Source organism: Macrosteles quadrilineatus, unplaced genomic scaffold (genome assembly GCF_028750875.1).
Source record: "Macrosteles quadrilineatus isolate MER2022 unplaced genomic scaffold, UCM_ALF_1.0 Scaffold_2__2_contigs__length_208266976, whole genome shotgun sequence".
NCBI classification, from domain to species: Eukaryota; Metazoa; Arthropoda; class Insecta; order Hemiptera; family Cicadellidae; genus Macrosteles; species Macrosteles quadrilineatus.
This window is the reverse complement of record NW_026542595.1, coordinates 115,653,418-115,670,621: the sequence shown is the minus strand read 5'-3', so window position 1 is coordinate 115,670,621 and position 17,204 is coordinate 115,653,418. Positions and strand designations below refer to the sequence as shown.

Here is a 17,204-nt window from a genome sequence, read left to right as displayed (position 1 = left end):
CTTGCTGTCAGTGACACTAGTCTACCTGGCGTTACCTCATCACCACTCATCTGTCACTTTCATTATCAGCAGAGTGTCCTCCTTGCTGTCAGTGATACTAGTCTACCTGTCGTTACCTCATAACTACTCATCTGTCACAGTCATTAACAGCTGAGTGCCCTCCTAGCTGTCAGTGATACTAGTCCACCTGTCGTCATCTCATCACCACTCATCTGTCACAGTCATCAATAGCTGAGTGTCCTCCTTGCTGTCAGTGATACTAGTCTACCTGACGTTACCTCATCACTACTCAGCTGTCACTTTCATTATCAGCACAGTGTCCTCCTTGCTGTCAGTGATACTAGTCTACCTGGCGTTACCTCATCACTACTCAGCTGTCACTTTCATTATCAGCAGAGTGTCCTCCTTGCTGTCAGTGATACTAGTCTACCTGTCGTCACATCATCACTACTCAGCTGTAACTTTCATTATCAGCAGAGTGTCCTCCTTGCTGTCAGTGATACTAGTCTACCTGGCGTTACCAAATCACCACTCATCTGTCACTTTCATTTTCAGCAGAGTGTCCTCCTTGCTGTCAGTGACACTAGTCTACCTGGCGTTACCTCATCACCACTCATCTGTCACTTTCATTATCAGCAGAGTGTCCTCCTTGCTGTCAGTGATACTAGTCTACCTGGCGTTACCTCATAACTACTCATCTGTCACTTTCATTATCAGCAGAGTGTCCTCCTAGCTGTCAGTGACACTAGTTTACCTGTCGTCACCTCATAACTACTCATCTGTCACAGTAATTTACAGCCGAGTGTCCTCCTAGCTGTCAGTGACACTAGTATACCTGTCGTCATCTCATCACCACTCATCTGTCACAGTCATTAGCAGCTGAGTGTCCTCCTAGCTGTCCGTGACACTAGTCTACCTGGCGTCATCTCCTCACCACTCATCTGTCACAGTCATTATCAGCTGAGTGTCCTCCTAGCTGTCCGTGACACTAGTCTACCTGGCGTCATCTCCTCACCACTCATCTGTCACAGTCATTATCAGCTGAGTGTCCTCCTAGCTGTCCGTGACACTAGTCTACCTGGCGTCATCTCCTCACCACTCATCTGTCACAGTCATTAGCAGCTGAGTGTCCTCATATCTGTCAGTGACACTAGTCTACCTGTCGTCATCTCCTCACCACTCATCTGTCACAGTCATTAAGAGTTGAGTGTCCTCCTAGCTGTCAGTGACACTAGTCTACCTGTCGTTACCTCATCACCACTCATCTGCCACAGTCATTAACAGCTGAGTGTCCTCCTAGCTGTCAGTGACACTAGTCTACCTGTCGTCATCTCATCACCACTCATCTGTCACAGTCATTAAGAGCTGAGTGTCCTCCTAGCTGTCAGTGACACTAGTCTACCTGTCGTCATTTCCTCACTACTCATCCGTCACAGTCATTATCAGCTGAGTGTCCTCATATCTGTCAGTGTTACTGGTCATTACCACTCACTCTGTTTATAGCATTCTTGTACAGCGACCTAGACGTGACCTCCTAGCCTAGTTAATTCTTGTTCGAATCCGGACAACCTTACTTCACCGAGTTTGTTATTTTTCCATTTTAGATATTGTCACCGTCTAAAAATCTTTATTAGGAGGCCTCGCGAGGTGGGGCGGCCAATAGGCTCACGCCGGGGGATGATCCGTATTGGTGCGCGGGGTGGCAACCCCCAAGCCCCGCCTCTGCCACCCTCGCCCCCCGCAACGCCACTCTTTTCTATAAAGCTGTTATTGAATTAAAGGCTATCATTTGATTTCCGGCGAGCAACGAGTCGGGTCCGAGGAGCCTCTAAATATTTCTATATAATAACATCTTCTTTCTCCCTCTCTCAAGATTGTGACCGGATTCCGTATAATCCGATAGAGCTTATCCGATTAGCGTCTGTCTGCGCCGAACCTCCGTTTTTTGCCTAACCGATTCGCCGATTTGCCGACTTCAGAGTGCCGTTCGCGAGTGCTATATGACCATGAGGTGACGTCGGTGTGATTTTTCGTTTGGATTTCTTATTTTCGATTCTTTTACAGTTCGCCGCTCAATTTTGTAAGTCGTAAACTTTTAACTCACGTTGTAAAATCGCTTCCAACAAGTGACTGAAATCGATAAGTTTTTTCGCCTTAATCAAACTATACAACCTTAAACACTTTTAATATTCCTCAGCAAACATTTCAAGTGATTAGACCACTATTACAAGTATATTCGCGGTCGGTTCCTCCTGTATTCCTCCAGCCTCACCATGGACTACTCGTACCTGAACCAAGCCGGAGTCGCGGCGGGGTTCGACACCTCCTCATGTTCCCTGACCCCCGGGCTGGACCCTGGCCTCGGTCCCTGCTCGTACGGCGACCTCACTTCCTGCTCCCAGATGAGCTACCGCTACACCGCCTCCATGGCACGCTCCTACAACCCCGGCGCCGCCACCATGGGTCACCACCTGAGCGGAGCCCCTGGACAGTGCGGAGTGATGGGAGGTCCTCGCCACCAAGACCACAGACCACCAATGTTTCCCACCGCCATGAACCTGCAAGGTAAACCTTCAAGTTTACGTTTTATATATGTGTTTTTACAGTAGTATAATTAATTCATACAACATGAATATTAGTAATAATTGACAGAATGATCTTATCTCCAATTCAGTTAGTCATTAGTTTTTTGTATTTGTTTTTTTTTGGGGGGGGGAGGGGGGAAATGTATACAAACAAATAACACGTTAGTTTCATGTAATTTACATGCAAATTAATTAAAACCAATAGTAGAAAGATTTAAGTGTAGATCAGCCTTCACAACAAGTGATATCTAAGTAATTATTTAATTTGTAGATTTTTCCTTCAAATACCAAACTTCCATGATAACCTATGTCTTAGTAAACACCTGAGTTTGAACTATAAACCTGGGGTTTCTTTAAAATTTTGAAACTAAGGTTACTTGAGAAGTTCTGAGAAAGCGTTTTATTTGTCAGGAATAAAAATCTCTTCATTTAAAAACAATGGTAGTATATGTTACTAACATAATCACCAGTACTAATGATAATAATGGTAACAAACAAAGAAAATACAATGAAAACTGACTTATTAAATTCAAGATATAACCTACCTCTTACACTTTACCGTACTTAAGAAAGTGGAAATGTTTTTACAAATAGCCTAGCAATGAATAATATCATGAAGTTTAAATCAAGTATAGTTTTTTAATAAATAAATAAAATCTAGAAAATTAAATCTATGATTCATTAATAGTCAATAGTGGATTTCAGACTTTAGTTTGTTGTGTTAAAATAAAATGAAAACTAATTTTAAAATCATTTGCTTCAACAGTTTAAATACTATCTAAATATTTATCTTTTAATTGATAAAACCTTAGTTGATATTGTTCATTACGTTATTTATAATTATATATAAATAAATGTGTTATAATCCGTACATAATAAGAAAAACTCATGTCTTATGAGAAAAATAAAATACATTGCATTATAAAATAAAAATACAAAATTGATGTTTTAAATAACTTTTAAAAAGGTGATTTTACTAATTCTTTATGTACTGCTCGGGAAAAAATAAGCCACTTCTATTACGTATTATTGCTTCAATATGATAACAATATTTCAAGTGTCCAAAGAATTAATATTTCTTCATTAATTGACAATTATTACACTTATTTGTAATATTTAAACGTCAGCAAATGAAAATGACTATCTACAAAAAATATTACAGTACATAATTAATTGTTGAAATTTAAGTTTGAAATCAATTGCATTCTTTTTTGAACAAATCCAATGAATCAGGTAATGATATACTTGTACCTTTAATTTACTTATTAGAATCTCTAGCAACTAAAAATAGCACGTAAAAAATATACAAAACCGTAACGAAATTTAAAATTAAAATATCCAAAATATTTTGAAAAATTAAAAGTATATTAGTTATTAAAATAAAAAAAAAATATAAACTACACCACAAATTATAATAAAATATGGTTTTAACCATCATATGTTTGTTTAAATCGCATTACCTAATGGAGAAAAAAACATTTTCATAATTTTGTAAATATCAAAATAACCATAATATTTACATTAAACCCTCTCCATCCCCAATGATGTAAAAGCACACCAGTTACGACTACAAAAGCAATCTACCAAGCTAGGGGTGAGCAGATCTAACCGCAGATCTAACCGCAGAGGTGAACCGCATTTATCCACTGTAACCGCACACGTCGACTACACACAGGTAGTGCAGTTGTTATGTACTGTGGCCGATCTGTCCATAGACATATTGGTTGTTGACTACACAGTGTATTTGGTCACTATAGTGTGTGATTGGGTTATTTAGTACTGTGATATTGGCTGTACTAAGGTGTTATTGTAGAAAATGTGTTTTTTATGTTGTTGGTTGAATGATTTCCTCTGTGAAACGGTGTTATTTCGTGCTTTTGACTCTACTAACTGTGCTAATTGCTGTACTGAAGGTGTTATTGTCTCTACGAAGTGTGTTTGTTATTGTAGAAACAATGTATTTGACTCGGATAATAATGATTTTGGCTGTGAAACGGTACTAATCTGTGTTATTGGCCCTACTAACTGTGATAATAGCTGTACTAAATGTATTAATGACTATATTAACTGTGTTATTGTAGAGAAGACAGTGGTATTAACTCGCGATCTACTGTGTTATTGTTGTTTTTGTCTCTGATAATTATAATTTTGGCTGTTAAACGTATCATTTCGTGTGTTTGTCTCTACTAACTGTTATTACTATCTGTTATTGTCGTGGACACTGTGTTTTTGGCTATGATAAAAATTAATTTGGGTGTAAAACGGTGTTATTTTGTGTTATTGACTATTTTAACTTTGCTAATGGCTGTACTGACTGTATTAATGACTCTGCCAACTGTGTTACTGTTGTAGAAACAGTGTTATTGACTAATAATTACGTTACTGGCTCTACTATATAAAGTCTACAGTAATCGAGCTATTGACTCTACTGAATGTGTATTGTTCGTACTAACTGAGGCATTTACTGAAAAAAATCTATATATTAATATGCAAGCATGTTTCTTTAAAATTTTTTTTTCTCAGCTCGTGTGCATCGTATGGAAAATCTACGCATACTGTTAGAAAGATATTTTTCTCTAGGTGTGCAGAATCCCTTTATAAATTAGAATAGGTTAAAAAGTAAGTAGAAAAAATGAATTCAAAATTAAAAAAAAATTAACATGGTCCTTATGGGTTGCCATGCTGGTGACAAAATAACAACGAAATATAAACAGAAAAAATAAAAAATTGAAGAAATCCCAATCACACGTTTTATTTACAGTGTGGGTGGAAGAGAATTCTGTACATTCATATTTTTGTTCGAGTTTTCGACCATTGGACGACCTCTAGTTTAACTAAATCAACTCCAGCTGAGTTATTTTAAGTAAAATTGTTATTCTCTCACTTACTGTACTGTTATTTTGGTATTAATTACTTCAAGTACTACTATTGACTTCAACCATGTGTTCTTGACTGCAACATCAACTCTGCTAACGTTTATTGGCAACGGCTTTATTAACTCTAAAATTGAGTCAATGTTCTCTATACTAACTGTGTTTTGACTAGATGGTAATCCAAATACTACAAACAGTCAATGATTATATGTACCGTGTAGGAGTAATTAAGGTTCCATGTTAGTACAAAATAAAATACGCAGGGCTTCAAATGCTTTGCTGGCATCGTATGGCTTATTCTTTGGCTCAAACCATAATATTGTGGAAATGGACATGTTAATTTAGTTAATCTAATCTTTATTATCTCTTTAGCTTGGTAATTTTATAAATTGTTTTTTATTGTTTTTTTTACTTGATAAAATTTTTTTTTTATGATGCAAGGATTGGCATATTATCTTTCAAATTGCTTCAATTTCCTCCCACTGGACTTCACATAGACTTACGTTACTCTGACATACTTTCATAAAGTTTTCTTTCAACTGCCAAGTTGTTAATGTTTTTCCTTCTAAGCTTCTTTAATTTGCTTCCACAGTTCTTCTTTCCAAGTCATTTATTTCCACCAAGTTATCCTTTTCAAACTTCCAAAAATTTTCTATTACTTCCATAGTGCACCTATTTATCCTTTTTCACCCCTAATTTTCCCCAATTTTCTTCTAACATTCTTCCATTTACTTCCACGGTGCCTCCATTCACCTTAAGTTAATTCCGTAGTCTTCAATCCTTGTCCCATTTCTTTCTATTTTGCATCAATTCTTCTCCTTTGTATTTAGCATTTACTTACATGACACCCTTCGCATTATTTTACAAGTTACTTTCAGTTTCCTATATCGCTTACTTTAATCATGCCAGAAAAAATATACTAGTATGTAGGCCTCTAATTCTTTAATGAAAATTATGGTGAGAGAGAGATACTACGGAGTAAATAGGGAGGAGTGAAAGTAGAGAAAATTGATGGAAGATCTGCGTGAAACGCGTTAAGTGAATCTGTAAAAGTTCTGGTCCATGTTGCGCCATGTTCTTCTCCTCCCTGTGGCGGAGTGATACAATTAAATAATTAAACTCCCCCGAGGTGGACCACCGTCACCTAGCAGCTGTAGAAACTTACTTCTTTTAATTGTGGAAAGAATTTGAGTCCGTTCCAGACACTTGATTGGTCGGAAACGAGTTTTAATTTAACTTTTCACATTTTCTAGCCACAACGAGAATGAAGTAACCTGTTGTGTTGAGCCAACATTGTGTTAGTACTCTTTTAATTCTTTCAGAGGAAATTTACTTGAATTTTATTTTGAGTGAAAGTTCAAACTACAGTTGCTGCTTTTAACATTTGTTTCTGTCATACTCTGTATGAAGGAACCTGACTCTTGACTCTTCGTCTACCTGGGGTAAATGGTTTGAGGTGCAGGCCAGTTACAGGAAGATGGAGAGTCAGCAGACAGGTTCCTTAATACAGACTATAGTGATTCTTTAATTCAGAAAATTAAACGTGTTTAAGACAAAACGGTCCATACCTTTCAACGATATGCTGAAGATCGGATCTTTCACTCTATAGTCTGATGTGGTAACTACTACAGTCTGTATGATGGAACCTGTCTCCTGAACCTTCTCTTATATGGGCTAGCCCAGGCCTTAAAGTATTTGCCAGTCCTTAGGTGGACCAAGGGTAAAGAAATTTGTTCCACCGTATGGACTATAGGCTATCAGTACACAACATTATGTGGAGGTTCAACCACTAGTCTTTGCGAAACAATTTATAATTAACTACAAAATGTCTATGGTGTTTTCCAAAATACAGGTTATGACCTTTGTTCTAAAGTAAAATCGTGATTGAATGTATTCGACCCCGTACCTTTGAGACAGAAGGCACCACCCAGAACAACCTTTACAACTTTATGGTATAGGATAACAAATGTCATATGAGACGTCGGAGTATACGAGTTTGAGTCCTAATAGTTGGAGTTTCGGCCAGTTTGGGGGATGAGCGATGGACCGAGAGTGTATCAAAGTGCTCGCTACATCAGGCCGATGTTCACGCTCATTTCTCAAAACGATCCACCCTCAACCCCAGCACAACACGTCACGTTTCACTTACCCCGACCATTGACTTTGGATTATCTCTTTTGTCCTAAGAAGCCATGCTTTAATATCGTCGTTTAAACATTACTTCAGAATACACCTAGGTGTAGTGGCATTATCACTTGGCTTGGTCGTTTTCTCCTCTTGGTTTCTAAAACTATGTGCATGGACGAAAATGTTTAACCTACATTAATCTCAAAGTTGTGACCTAGAATGCTGTGCAATGCACCATATAGGTAATATACAATACATACCGTACTCATATTGCCTATTTTTACTTGGCTTAGGTTCCATTGCTATTTGGTATAAACAGTTACTGTACATGGCCTTCTCTAAGGCCTTCTCTAATGCAAGGCAGCGGCGAGATAAAAGTGGCAACGTTGCAGGCACGTCCTACTGATACAGCTGTTACACTATATAATGGAGCTTATGCGTTACTACCATGGTTATTACCATGGTAATAACCATCGTTACCGGCTATCGTTGGCTATCGTGGCCGGTGCGACGATGCCACATGTTGGTTATACAGAACGAACTGTGCTTTTGGATTCTAGTGACTCATAAACGAAAAAGTTCAGTATATGTACATATTTAATTTCTACATAGAATTTCACTAATAAACACAAAAACTAAGAATCTAAGTCATACTTGAAAACTAAGTAGCCTACTGACTGAGTGTGTTTCTCTGGAGAAAATGTAAGAATGCGACCATTTTAAGATGACAACCGAAAACGAGGGGGTGGAGCAGTGTAATATAATGGCATGCAGACATTGTGAATAAAACAGAGACGAGATAAGAAAATGTTCACTCAACGGGAAGACGAGTTGGGGTCTTGGGAAAAGGAGGGAAAATTTGTAAAAATCCCGCCTTTTCCATAGAGTAGTCCGTTTTAAGTAGGATATGCATAGGTAAGTGTAGTAAAAGAAGACAATGTTATTATATTTTTGGTTGTTGTTAAAATTGTTCTAGAGTTGATTTTGACTCAATTATTAAAATAGTTCACTTATTTACATATTTTAAATTGTACATTGTGATTAAATAGATTTATTTAGTGCTTTAAAACAATTATTTGAACCTTTCGAACCAAAATGAGCAATCGGTTTTGAAATATCCTGCGTCAACTAAATCTGTAGATAGTGCAAACGATTTAAATCGCTCAGCTTATACTTATGTATTTAGGGTCAAATACAAAACAACACCTTTATCATGTGCTATATTTTATCTTTAGCCAACGTATTAACATATTAAAATAAAAGTTGGAAAATGTCGAACTAAACTATTTTATTTACAATAAAAAACAATGAACTTAATATGTGAACAATTATTGAGTGGGAATATACTGTATGATATTTTATTCCAACACAAAGAGAGTCCTAGAATAAACATCGAGTGAGTTAACCTGTAAACTGAAAAGTTCAGTATTTTGGTGAAGAAGAAGAAGTTAACGAAACGCAACAAACTGAAGCCATCAAAGCTTCCCTCGATTCTATTTGGTATTAAATTAATTAATTATAATCGGGGGAAACGGGAGAAAGAGGGGAGAATCCAAAGCTGCAGTTTGGCTATCGTCAGTCGTACCAACCGCGCGGGACGATATAACATTGGAGTAGACGATACTATATATAATGTATAATAAATGGTGAGAACAGTGTTTTCTTTTCTTTTAGTTATATATATTTTTTTATTACCATTTTATTAAGTACGATTTAATAGCTTGATATTTTTTTAAATAACTTCATATGGCGTGTGTATGTTCAATCAATTAAAAAAATTAATAACTATTGATACATTGAAAACTTTACTGTACAAAGCTATTTTAGTTGTAAGTGATGTATTGAATATACGTTTTTCATGATATACTTTAAAAGTTTGAATTAATAAGTTCTAAAAAGTTCCTAAAAATTAAAACTAATAATATACCGTACATTTATATCTTTTTCTTCATTTTTGTATTTCAATTTTTTTCTCGTCAAATATTGTATCAAAATAAACAATAATATTTTTATGATACATAATAATGAATAGATTTTTCAATATGGTATTCATAGTCTACGTCATTATTACCTATCGTTCATTGTATTGATCATTTGTCTGTTAACAATTTGTTTTTTATACTCTATGTTATTGTCATATGATATTTATACCATTGTTATTTTTGGTTAAATCTATTATGTTATATCAATTATATATACTAACAGTCTATTTAGAATATATTCGTATTTGTGGATTTGTCTTTAAATCTCATAGCCGTTTACAGTTATTATTTACATTTCATTGTAACAGTGTGTTCCTGAAGATTTCACCAATCTCAACTCAATGTTTTCCTAAATCTCAATAAAAACAAACGTAGTTTTCAATTTTATTGCAAAAAATGGAAAATTCGATATAGGTTAAACTTCACTCTTGTAAAATGTTAGATAGTATAATCATTGTATTTCTTCTTATATAATCTTTTAATGTATATTCTGGACTGTATTTACTGTAGTAATAGTGTACATACCGTATAAATAAATTATCTTAAATATTTACTAAAACTTAATTTAAATTAAACACAATATCAAATAATGCAAAAAGTTTCAAAAAAACATAAAACACAAAATAAGAAGTTGTGTATAAAAAAAATTATCTGAATTAACATGTCTTAACAAATTTAATATAAATTTACTTTTCGTAAGTGTTAAGAAATGTTAGCACCTTAGAGAAGTCAAAGAGAACCTTTTTCTCCTTGTATTATCGCTAAGGTGACATTAAGGCCATTAGCGAAGGTCTGTTGTTCTAATTGCGGTAATGGAACCTCCTGCTGCTACCAACTTAAACTTTATTTCACCTTAAAATAATGTTTAAAATTGTTATCTAACCAAAACTCGGTTGTATTTTTCTAACAATAACTTGAGTTTTTTTTATTAAAGCCTGGATAATTAAGACATGTTTGACTGAATACAACATGTGTGAGAATTTAGTATTTTTCTTCTAGTGCAGGATTGGTCGTTTATATTTCATTGTTGTGGCAAATAGTTTATTTTATCATTACGATTATTGCGAATTTTTCCATCAGTAGGAAATAAACCTGAATTTAATTATGGTTTGGGATTTTGAATCTGATCCTTAAGATGGGGGAGAACCTAGAACATGACCAGATCAATTTAGAGCCCAAGCTCTCGTTCATTTCCTGGACACATATTTTATTTGTAGCTTGGCTATAAATTCATGATACTATCCAACAAAAGGTCTCCGCATAGTAACAAGACTAGGATTTGGACCGTTCCCTTTTGGAAAACGTTAAAAATGCCATTGAATTAGGAATACAAAAACACGATATTTTGTGTGCATTATGCACTGACATACTCCAATGTAAAAACGCTCTACATATAAAAGTAGAATAACACAACATGCACTACTCAAACCCAACCACTAATCCAAAAGATTTAATTTTTATGGAGGAAAAAAAACTGTTGTAGTTTGTTGGTTTATGGAAATTTGTTGATCAAATAAATGTATTTATTTGATCGTATACTGTTAAAATTTTATCACACTTTTTCCTGTAGCAGCAAACCTAAGTACTCTTTGAATCCAATGTTATTTGAATCTGGAATGTTCCATGGCATCTTTGTAGAAATATTTGAGCAAAAATCCAGTCAGACAAATTTAAATTAGTATGAAGGTTTGCTGCGGTGGGGGTATTTAACACCAACAGTTTTTACCGCCCAAAAATGCACCATTAATCACTGTCATTTAAAACCATCCTTGAAACTCCGTGTTTCGAAACCAATGTATAAACCTTGAGTATCCTTGGGCTTAAATATATCTGGACGCAAATAGGCATTCAGCATCCCACACGCCCCAAAACACTTTGTGCATCATTTACAAATCTCCCTAACGTAGCGGTCAGCTTCTCCGGGGGGGGGGCGTAATTGGGGGGGGGGGTACGGAAGGGGGTTGTGGTTTCTAAGGTGACTGTGGCTAATTATCTTGGTTCAACATTATATATGTATGGCAACCGCATAAGCTTCCTATACTCTTGGCTGTTTGGGACGGTAGATTTACTGTTTTTTTTTAATGATTTGAGTCTTTTTCAATTGTGAACAATGATACTTTAATAGCCTTTTTAAATACATTTAGGAAAAAGAAGTTAACAAATTTGTGATTGTATAAAAATGTTTTATTGGTGTTTCTGTGATCGCAGTAACGCAGAAGTTAGTTATTCTGATATTTTGTATAAGCTAAATACTGTCTAAATTCTAATTAAATGTTATTTTGCTGTTAAAAATAATACTGACCTTTGATACTGAAGAAAGTTGCAATTTTTTATTGACCAGCCTTTTCAAGTTTCTTTTTCTAAAGAGAGCATAATTGTTTGATAATTTTATGGCACCACTATTAAACATGTGTTATCATGTAAGTCTTAATTGATCACCCAATTACCGTCAAACAGCTCAAACTATGCTCCAAGAGTTTAGTATTTTTTTTATTTTGTTTTATAAAAGAAATTAAAAGAATATAAAGAAGTTGTGAACATATTATTGTCGTTCAACACTAAACTAACTAACAGACTCTTCAGACTGATAATACTGTAGTTAAAAAATCAAATAAATGAGGAAATATTTTGTTCAATATCGCAAAGACAAAGTCAAGACATTGTAATCGAAACATTCCAAAATCGTTATCCAACTATAGAGCTATCAACAGACAACTCAAGAATCATAATAGTTCAAGATATAAACGAAGAAATCTTTCAAAATTACAAAGACAAAGTTAAGACATTGTATTCGAAACATTACAAAATCTTTATCCAACTATAGAGTTATCAACAGACACTTCAAGACTAATAATAGTTCAAAATCCAAATAAACGAAGAAATAGTTTAAAACTACAAAGACAAGGTTAAGACATTGTAAGCGAAACATTACAAAATCTATTTTCAACATGTCTACTGTTAAAGTGGTTTAAACGGTTCAACTAAAGGAATTTTAATACAATAATTTAAGTCATACCGATGGTTCGTTACTAAAGGCATTGTCACTGTAATTGTCTATCAGATAGTATCTCAACCCCAACCAATATGCCTCAGGGACCTCAATAGAACTTCCTCCTCGGTTGTATAATGTAGTCTCATGTAAGACACTGTCAGATACCGAGACATGTGTCTATCAGATACACAGTCCCCTGATACTCTCTAACTTGTGTAGACTTTCATGTAGACACCATATCTATATGGACAAGATGTGGACGTAATAAATAGATTAAGATAACAAAATTGATTGAGTTACAGGTTCGGGGATTTCTTTAGTTTTTGGTATGATAATATTTTATGTGAGCTTAAGCTAAAAAACATGTCTCGAGTTTACCTTTAGAATTTACTTCGTTCAAAGACGTTGGTATTGGTCATTGAAATTATCGCACTTTGTAGTTGGTAAAATTAAACTAACTCTATTTTCATTCTAAAATAGCATAAGATTGGGATGTCTGTTTCTATCACTAGTGAAAACTCACACCTATGTTTTATTCCTTACAAGATTTTAATTTAGATTTTAAGAAATTTTAGTTTTACTTCACAGCTTCTTTGCCATCTCAAATAATGATGATGAAAATAAACTAGTCAATAGAAATATTGTGGGACTTTTTTTCTTCTTCATACAAACTCTTGAAAGAGTTTTTGGATAGCAAGTCTTGTATTTTAGTTTTTGAGTAATATAAGTTTAAGCTATTGATTTTGTTGAAAGAAAAAACAAACAGTTAATAAAAATGGTGAAGGATTGTTTTTTTCTTCTTACGAACCCTTGACTATTTTTATAGCTCTCATTTTAACTACCAAAGGTTTCCCATGGTTGAATTGAAGTATTAATTTTCCGAGAAGACTTTAACGCCAAATGTTTACTGTATTGGATATTTTAGGAAATTTCTAAAGAAATGTTTTTTTATATATATTATTATTTTTATATAAGGATTTGTAATTTTAGAAAAGTTCTACCCTTTCTGAAGCTATTGCAGTACTTCACACAAATTAATTATGATTTCATAAATTTAATGAGTTTTTATTTTTGAACATACGAACCATGGCATTCATGACAAACTCCTTATGGAAAAAACTCCATATGAAAGTACGTTCTCAACGTTAAACGTCACATAACCGTTTACAACAACACAGAGAATTGCGTGGATTAGAAGCTCTTCTCTGGTGTTTTTCTTCGATGGTCGTCCAATTAATACAAGTGTAGGGACAAACAGACGCTGGACCGAGAAGTATGTGCGTCTGCTGCCATTAAGGAGGGAACACCACCGGACACCGCTCCAATCCACTTTCTTTTATTACGAAAATACCCGCGCTTTTGTCGTCTTAATTCGCCTTCCAACCTTTCTCTCTAATGGGTTGGTACTCGCTGGAAATGTTGTTAAGTGAGCGTTACAAGTGTTGGTTGTAAGTTCATAGTTGTATAGTATGTGAAAATTGGTTGTGGAGTATAGTGTAAAGGAATTTGTTATAAAATATGAAGGTTTACACATTTCATCAAGTTTTTTAAAAATTGTATGATTTTGATGATTGTGCTGAGGAGATGTATAACGATTTGTATGAACGTTTTCAAGGCTTTAAAACATTCAAAAGATGAAAAGTTCTAGTTTTGGACCCATACCTTACTGTGGAGACTGGACTAGTTACTTCGGACAGAATCTGATAATATTTCGCCAATTTTATTCTATATTTAAATTGGAACATATTGCTTCTATGAAAGAAGCATTATTATCTACAGTTGAACGTATAATATAATACAATTGCCAATGAGTAAATCTATACTTCATAATAAATAAAATAATTTTCATATACAATGAAATTATTTAAAGGTCGACAACAAGACAGATCGCCAACCTATAAATTTACATGAATAAATAATTGGTTAAATATTAAAAAATAATTGACAACAACTATAACGATCACAAAACGCAGTTACATCTGCAGATTTCCACAAACCCTCCATACATCACCTTTTTCCCTCATCGAACACGAATCCCCTATAGTATATCGACGGAGTTGAATATTAGTTCTGTTAGGTTGGCAATAGATCACAAAGCGGATGTTGGCATCCCTGTGTCGCAACAGCTGGCAGACCGAGACAGACGGAGATGTCTTGTCTTGAGGATGGCCGCCATTTTCCTCCGTATCGATCCTTCGAACTTGTCATCCCTTATGTGTCCGCCCTCCTTGGGTTTACCCTCCATCTCGCAGCGGCCAATCCAACCCCCCCCCTCTTCTCTCTCTCTCTCTCTCTCTCTCTCTTCCCCCTTCTGTCTCTCTCGAGAAGGTTTATTTGCAGTTTGCGCCCCTAACTCTGCTACGTGATGTCGCAACCCGTAAGACTGGACATGAGGCTCGAAGGGATTTGGTTCAAAGTAGATAACTGGCAATATCACAGCAGATATTTATTTTAATAAAGAACATAAATTAACATAGAAAATTGAAAAAAATATTCATCGAGCGTTTGGGGGTTGCATAATGTTCATTTATAAATGAGAGGTGCATTCACCCTAATAATTACGAAAAACTTAACTACATTCTTTGAATATTTGTACCGATAACTTTTTATATTGAAATAAAGTATTCCTATATTCTATAGTCTGTATGGTGGAACCTGTCTTCTGACCACCTACCTGAGGACTGGCCGATGGTTTAAAGCCCCAGGCCCAGTTAGAAAGTTCAGAAGACATGTTCCTTCATACAGGTGTTGCCAATTTTTTCTAAGACTCCGATTGAGTGTGTTTGGTCAATTTTTCTCATACATCTTCTTTTCAACTATAGTAATCTGAAAAGTCAATTGGTAGTTGACTAAAGCATCTTCTGTGTCCCTTCGATTATGATAGTATTGAATACTAAATAATATATAATTTTCTAAAACCATGAGCAAATTCTGTGAAAGCATTTTCAACGGTGTTCTTTGTGGAACAAAAATTGGCTTTCCGATATAAAGCTGAAATATCTAATTTAGTAAGCAAATGACACTGGTTTAACTTAGTACACTTAATAATTCATTGAAGCTGTACATAACGATGGGTCTTAGGGGATTCCAGATTAAATTAAAGTAATCAAGACCTATCAACCCAGTAGACAGTCAATACGAATATAATTCGCAATAGCAAAAACGAGTAAAAGTACAGTGTGATGCCAATTGTAAGACATGTCAAAATAATCTTTTCTAGATGGATCTTTGAAGGGTAGATTAGCAATGCTTTGGGATCCCTGATTGAGTTAAGTCGAAATATGGAACCTTGGGTACCAACCTTAAAACTTTTACTGATGTGTCTCCTTTGGACACTGAGCTAGAAATACAATTGGAGATAGCCCGCCATGTGTACCAGAGGATAAAGTACATTGTACTTAGTACATTTAATCTAGGGAAAATTTACCTACCGGTACTCAAAACTGGATCAAATGTTCTATGCACTTTTGTTTCCCGTTTTTCAGGATATCCAAAAAGGTTTCTAAAGCTACCCTTATGTATTCTTGTTCCAGGAGGACTGCCGTACAAGGTCTATCCAGGACATGACGGTGTTCTAACAGAGAAAAGGAAGCAAAGAAGAATCAGGACGACGTTTACATCAGCACAGCTCAAGGAACTGGAGAGAGCCTTTCAAGAAACACATTATCCTGATATCTATACGAGAGAAGAAATAGCCATGAAGATTGACCTAACAGAAGCTAGAGTTCAGGTAAGGCTATTGAGTGTTTTTTTTTTATTGTGTTTAATTATTTACAGCATTTTTTGTAGACTGATTAAACAAAAAGTAGTTCGTGATTAAATTGCCTCATTGGCTATTTCAAACGTGTATATTGGGAAGGGATGAACTGCGTTTGGTCAACTATTGATGTATCGATAATATAGTCACGAAAACATATTTTCAATGAAAAACCATACATATTTTGTTTACTCTCGTCTGCTTTATGCCTTAGCTAATTTACCTACCTAGCTACTAGCACGTCGTTCTAGATTGGCAGTTTATCTTCCAAATTGCAAGACGAAATTTCGGTGTTTGTTAATTATATAGTAGGAGTGCTTCTGCCAAATGTCCAAATGAATTGATTTTTTCAGCATTTAGGATAAGCACATCAACAATGTAGATAGTTACCTTACTCTATTCTTTTCAAAGTATAATCCAGTTAAAAGTTTGTTTCTGGATCCTATACTTCATCATTTTTTCAATTATTGTTTAGGTACATAAATGCAGTCAAGGAAAAAACATTGATCTTTCTATAATTGGCCAAAAACATCGACGAAAACATCAATCCAACAAACACATAAACATCGAATATCGGTAGAAAAACGTCGATGTTTCTGTAACATCGGCTATCGATTCTCGTCCCTAATGGTATGGTGAATTTCGTGAGTCAGTGGTGTTGATAGAGTTTATGTTTATGATGCCATTAGGTTTGAGCTTTGACAGTATTCAATAGTCAATGGTTTTGAGTCCGTTGCTGTAAATAGTGGTAGGTATAGTCCAATCTCATGGTGATACTGTTAATGAACCTACTTTAAATTTACCAAAAAAGCAAAGTACAAGTTTAAAATACACATTAAAATAAGAGATAAACATTCACTGTACATCAGCGCACCCATACGTCACCAA

General features: G+C 35.1%; 1 protein-coding gene across 1 annotated transcript in view; it reads left to right on the top strand.

The window, feature by feature from the left end:
* The first annotated feature begins 1,681 nt into the window (after positions 1 to 1,681).
* Positions 1,682 to 17,204, top strand: part of LOC128987830 (paired mesoderm homeobox protein 2B-like) — a 57,988-nt gene continuing 42,465 nt past the window's right edge. The window contains exons 1-2 of the mRNA XM_054408866.1: positions 1,682 to 2,565; positions 16,093 to 16,289. Coding sequence (XP_054264841.1) covers positions 2,274 to 2,565; positions 16,093 to 16,289 — 489 coding nt within the window. The 5' untranslated portion in view covers positions 1,682 to 2,273. The remainder of the gene's footprint in view (positions 2,566 to 16,092; positions 16,290 to 17,204) is intronic.